Raw genomic sequence first — 2,528 nt, 5'->3', positions numbered from 1 at the left:
AAAGAACTTTTAGCTATTGTTTTTGCTTTAGATAAATTCCGAGCTTATTTTCTTAGAACCAAAGTGGTAGTATATTCAGACCATGCGGATTTGAAATACCTGTTAGCTAAGAAAGAGTCCAAACCAAGGTTAATCCGTTGGATATTGTTATTGCAAGAGTTTGATTTAGAGATCAAAGAGAGGAGTGGCTCCCAAAATTTGGGGGCGGGCCAAGAACATATTAAAGGTGACTCCTCTCCTATCAATGATGCATTTCCACTTGATAGCTTACAAGCAATATCTGAGGTGGTTCTTTAGTATGCACCCATAGCTAATTATTTGGTTAGTCATACCTTTCCTCCAAATTTTTCTAAGCATCAAAAGGACACGCTTAAAAGCAAGTCCAAGTATTACATATGGGATGACCCATATTTGTGGAGATGTGGTGCTGACCAAATAATTAGGTGTGTTCCACAATCCAAAATCCAGTCAATTTTAGAGGCCTAACACTCTTTTGAGAGTGGTGGATACTTTGGACCTCAAAGAACTGCGAGAAAAATTTTAGACTGCGGATTTTGGTGGCCCACACTTTTTAAGGATGCTAATATTTTCTGTGACTCTTGCCACCAATGACAAAGGTTTGGAAACATATCCAAGAGGGATGAGATGCCCCAACAACTCATGTTTTTTTGTGAAATTTTTTATGTTTGGGGTATTTACTTCATGGGTCCATTTCTGAACCGGAATTGTTTCTTATACATTTTGTTAGCTGTTGATTATGTTTCTAAATGAGTGGAGGCAATTCCTACCCGTACTGATGATGCTAACGTTGTTGTTTCTTTTGTTAGGAATAATATTATTTGTCGCTTTAGATCACTACGAGCAATCGTGAGTGATCAAGGTTCTCATGTTTTTAACAGAAGAATGACAGGTTTGTTGAAGAAACATGGCATCATTCATAAGGTGGCGACGACTTACTTTTGCCAAACAAATGGCCAAGCCGAGGTGTCTAATAAAGAGATCAAGTGCATACTGGAGAAGATTGTCAAACCTCACAGAAGGGACTGGAGCTCTAGGCTTGAAGATGCGCTGTGGGCTTATCGAACAGCTTACAAGACACCCGGCACCATGAGTCCGTTCCGGCTAGTCTACAGAAAGGCTTGCCACCTTCCGGTAGAAGTAAAACACAAAGCTTATTGGGTTGTGAAGGAATTCAACTCAGGATTGGGAGGAGTCGGAATTGAAAGAAAATTGCAACTGGAGGAATTAAAGTGCCTTCGACTAGATGTGTATGAGAACTGAGGGCTCTACGAGGAGAAGGTGACAGCGGTACATGACAAGAACATCAAGAGAAGAGAGTTTAGAGCTGGGGATCAAGTCCTTCTCTACAACTCAAGGTTGAGATTATTGCCAGGCAAGCTGAGGTCAAGGTGGGATGGACCCTACGTGGTGGAGAAGGTAGAACCGTACGGACTTGTCCACCTAAGTCACCCCTCAAGCCCCACCTTCTTCAAAGTCAATGGCTACCGTTTGAAACTGTATCATGGTGCGAAGATGAAGAACAACATGGGGCTGGAGATCTTCCTCTTGAAGGATCCAGCAAGGGAAGAGGATTGAGCCTATGGGCCGTCCAACTTAAGGATGTTAAAGAAAAGTGCTAGATGGGAGGCAACCCACCATGGTATGATCTTTCTTTTTTATAATTCTATTTTATTTATGTGCTTATGTTTATTTCGTTCTTTGTCTTTATTAATTTTTACTTAAGCATGTTTCCCTTTTATTAAAAAAAAAAGAAGAGAAAGTTGCAGCTGATGCGTAAGCGTCAATGACACGCACGCGTCATGTGGAGGTTTGCGTTCTCTACTATAATGAACAGAGAGTTACGCTGGAACTGTGTGGGTAGGGTGCCTAGCGCATGCGTACCCGTGATCCATGCGTATGCATCACTAGCAAATTTGTCACTCCACGCATGTACGCCAGCGACTCGTACGCGTGGTATTCAAATTCGGTGCACTTTGGTACATTGAACAGAGAGTTGTGCTGGTATAATGCTGGAATCGTGCGTCTGGCACGACGAGTAGTCACGCATACGTGTGATCGACGCTTACGCATCATTGAGATTACTGCTTACCCATGCGTGCACGAGGGCGACACGCACGCATCGTAAGCGCCGAATCACTTAATTCAGCGCGCCGCCCTTGCTACACTCTTTTCTTTCTAATCCTAATTCCTCTTCATTCGTTTTCTTTCTTCCTTCTTACTTCCTTCTTCTTCTTTTCCCTCCATCATCACCGGCGGACTACCACCGGAAACCACCAACTCCGGTAGCCACAATTTCCTTTCCTTCTTTTTTTTCTCTTCCTACTCCTCTTCTCTTATTCTTACTCTCATTTACCCCCCTATTTTCAACTTCTCTTTAAGGTTTCTTTTCTTCCTCTCTTCTACTCTTTCATTCTTCTTTTATTTCTTACACTTGACTATTTTATTTAATTTTAGTTCTATATTATGTTGGTGTTGAAATTTTATTTGGGTGATTATTTTGCTATCTC

At 41.8% G+C, this 2,528-nt stretch overlaps 1 protein-coding gene across 1 annotated transcript; it reads left to right on the top strand.

The window, feature by feature from the left end:
• Positions 1 to 903: 903 nt before the first annotated feature.
• Positions 904 to 1,281, top strand: LOC140175641 (uncharacterized). The gene has a single exon (XM_072204168.1). The coding sequence runs from the start codon at positions 904 to 906 to the stop codon at positions 1,279 to 1,281; it is 378 nt and encodes a 125-aa protein (XP_072060269.1).
• The last annotated feature ends 1,247 nt before the right edge of the window (positions 1,282 to 2,528 follow it).

This window comes from Arachis hypogaea, chromosome 10 (genome assembly GCF_003086295.3).
Source record: "Arachis hypogaea cultivar Tifrunner chromosome 10, arahy.Tifrunner.gnm2.J5K5, whole genome shotgun sequence".
NCBI lineage: Eukaryota > Viridiplantae > Streptophyta > Magnoliopsida > Fabales > Fabaceae > Arachis > Arachis hypogaea.
Note: the sequence above shows the minus strand (reverse complement) of the source record. Positions and strands in the feature narration are given on the sequence as shown.

Coding starts and splice junctions, on each gene's coding strand:
- LOC140175641 (XM_072204168.1), top strand. CDS start 904: ATGACAGGTTTGTTGAAGAAACATGGCATCATTCATAAGGTGGCGACG.